The sequence below is a fragment of the Vicia villosa genome, linkage group LG1 (genome assembly GCF_029867415.1).
Source record: "Vicia villosa cultivar HV-30 ecotype Madison, WI linkage group LG1, Vvil1.0, whole genome shotgun sequence".
Classification (NCBI taxonomy): domain Eukaryota; kingdom Viridiplantae; phylum Streptophyta; class Magnoliopsida; order Fabales; family Fabaceae; genus Vicia; species Vicia villosa.
Genome location: NC_081180.1, coordinates 246121271 through 246123605, shown reverse-complemented (window position 1 = coordinate 246123605; position 2335 = coordinate 246121271). Strand labels below are relative to the sequence as shown.

General features: G+C 36.3%; 1 protein-coding gene across 1 annotated transcript; it reads right to left on the bottom strand.

Annotated features, from left to right (window-relative positions):
- Positions 1-840: 840 nt before the first annotated feature.
- On the bottom strand, positions 841-1209 carry LOC131598432 (uncharacterized). The gene has a single exon (XM_058871036.1). The coding sequence runs from the start codon at positions 1207-1209 to the stop codon at positions 841-843; it is 369 nt and encodes a 122-aa protein (XP_058727019.1).
- Positions 1210-2335: the final 1126 nt, after the last annotated feature.

The window sequence follows — 2335 nt, the reverse complement described above, 5'->3', positions numbered from 1 at the left end:
GAGCACTTCCCTCACATCTGTGAGCAAAAGATCCAACGTGCCTCAGCATCTGAGCCATGTGCGAGGAAATGGAAGGCCAAGCAAGCCATTCAAGGAGGTTTGATGGAGTATCGAAGGAGGCTTGATGCTCTGACCTTAGAGGATGTCGTCTAGACACCATATACATCTCATCACCATCATCATCCATTTGAGGTATCTACTTTGTATTCAGGGCATATTAGATGGGAGAGTCATGTGGCTAGACACTTGACTGAGATATGTCTACGCCAATATGGTTATGTACAGGGTATCCTTTGGCCAATTCCAGATACTCCAGCTGGTGGTATTGATATATGGTTTTAGAGTCATATCCTCAGCTCCCCGTGAGGTCATGGATACATCCGTTGAGGTTCAGCATTTTGGACTGTGCGGGGATGGATATCTGGAGTAGTTTCATAGTGTGTCACACCCTCGGGTCATACCACCGACTGCAACATCTAATGTTTTGAGGCCTTCACATGCCATGGTTTTTGCCAAGCCGCCACCACCACCTGCAGGAGATCAGGATCGCATCCTACAGTTTATTGTAGTTCATCTAGATAGCCTCATGGGTTTGGTTAACTCTGATGGTGAGGTCTATATAGGTTTAGCTAGGTTAGCCGACGTAGTCGTGGAGGGCCTATATAGATTTGTTTTATTATGGTTGTATCATATGTATATTTTGTGACACCCGGAAATCTTATTTATTGAATAATATTTTGGCGATTACATGTTTCGAACAACTAAACATGAAATAGTACAACAAACATAATCCTAAAACAGTACAACAAACATAACCCTAAAACAACTAAACATGAAAACCTAGACACTTTTGGATGACTCTGGACGTTTCAGACACTTCATTATGTCGTCGAGGGATCTTCGGATCTCTGCATCCAACTCGATCGGACCTTTAGTTATCCTACGGCAAAATGATTTCCACATAGCCTTCACATCTTCATCATTCTTCAACTCGATTAGGTTGTATTTCACCCTTTCATTTGTATCAATCCAATCCTCCCAAAACTCGACCTTTTTTACCCTTTTGTTATCGGAATCAGACAGCAAATTATTCAACGTTTCTTTTAAGATGGCAAAGGATTCGGGGTCATATGGAATCTTGGTTTCATCAGCGAGTTTGCAGCCATTGAAATACACTTCTACATTAATCAGATAATGAGGAAGAGACATTTTTTGATATGTTTTTCTCTATAACATATGCCCCCTATTATACAAATGGTGATGTATTCTAGACCATACAAATGTGTCAGTGCAATCAGAACCCTCCAAATATGTCGGCTAAATCCCGGCCGTTGAAAAAAATTGAATACATAACCTACCGGAAACTTCAGTATAACTCAAATTTCCGGTGTACTAGAAATTTCAAATGAACTACCGAAAATTTACTCTTATCGGAAATTTCGTAAGGGTGTACCAAAAATTTGGTCTATACCAGAAATTTCATCCCTTCTACCGGAAATTGTGTGTAACTCATCAAGGGTAAAACTTGAATTTTTTTAGGGTGGGGGTGGGGGGTTGGCATGTTTATTTTTGGTGGCGGCATGTTAAATTCTCCATTATTTTACATTGTAAACCAATCGCAATTATGTTAACTCTCAGATCATATTGTTATTTTTAAATCAATTATATTGAATGGTTAAATGATGAATTTTTATTGGATCATAGTGTAAAAATATTTTACACTGTCAGTGCACTACCTTTTAACTCTTTAACTATATTAATTAATATTTATTTAAATTAAAATAATATTTGATCATACTTAATTATTTTAATAATGTTTTATTTTATTAAAATTTAAATAATATTTTATTATATTAAATCAATTTAATTAAATATTTAAAATAAAATAATCAAACTATTCTCTATGAGTAACACGTATTTAGCGGTGGCAAAACGGGTTGTGTCCGTCAGGTCGGACCGTTTGACCCGCCATTTTTTGTGGGCTAGGTTGAAGTTTTCGACTATTTACCTTAGGTTGGCCCGCCCTGCCTAACCCGTTTTAAAAAGTGGGTCAATGCAGGGCGGGTGGGTTTTGCCCATTGACTTTTTGGTTAAAACTTTTTTTTACTTAGCATTAAAACAACTTTAACTATAAAAACAACACTATTCTCTTAGGTTTATGTTGATTGAATTGTATTCTAAATAATTATACAGACAAATTAAATTATAATTGTAACGTTCTTTCGATAACTTTCTAATACATGTGTTGATTGAAAAAGCTTGAAATAAAAGAACAATTGTATGACATGCAAAATTATTAAGTTGTCATTACATTGGCTCACATGTTTTCTTTAGA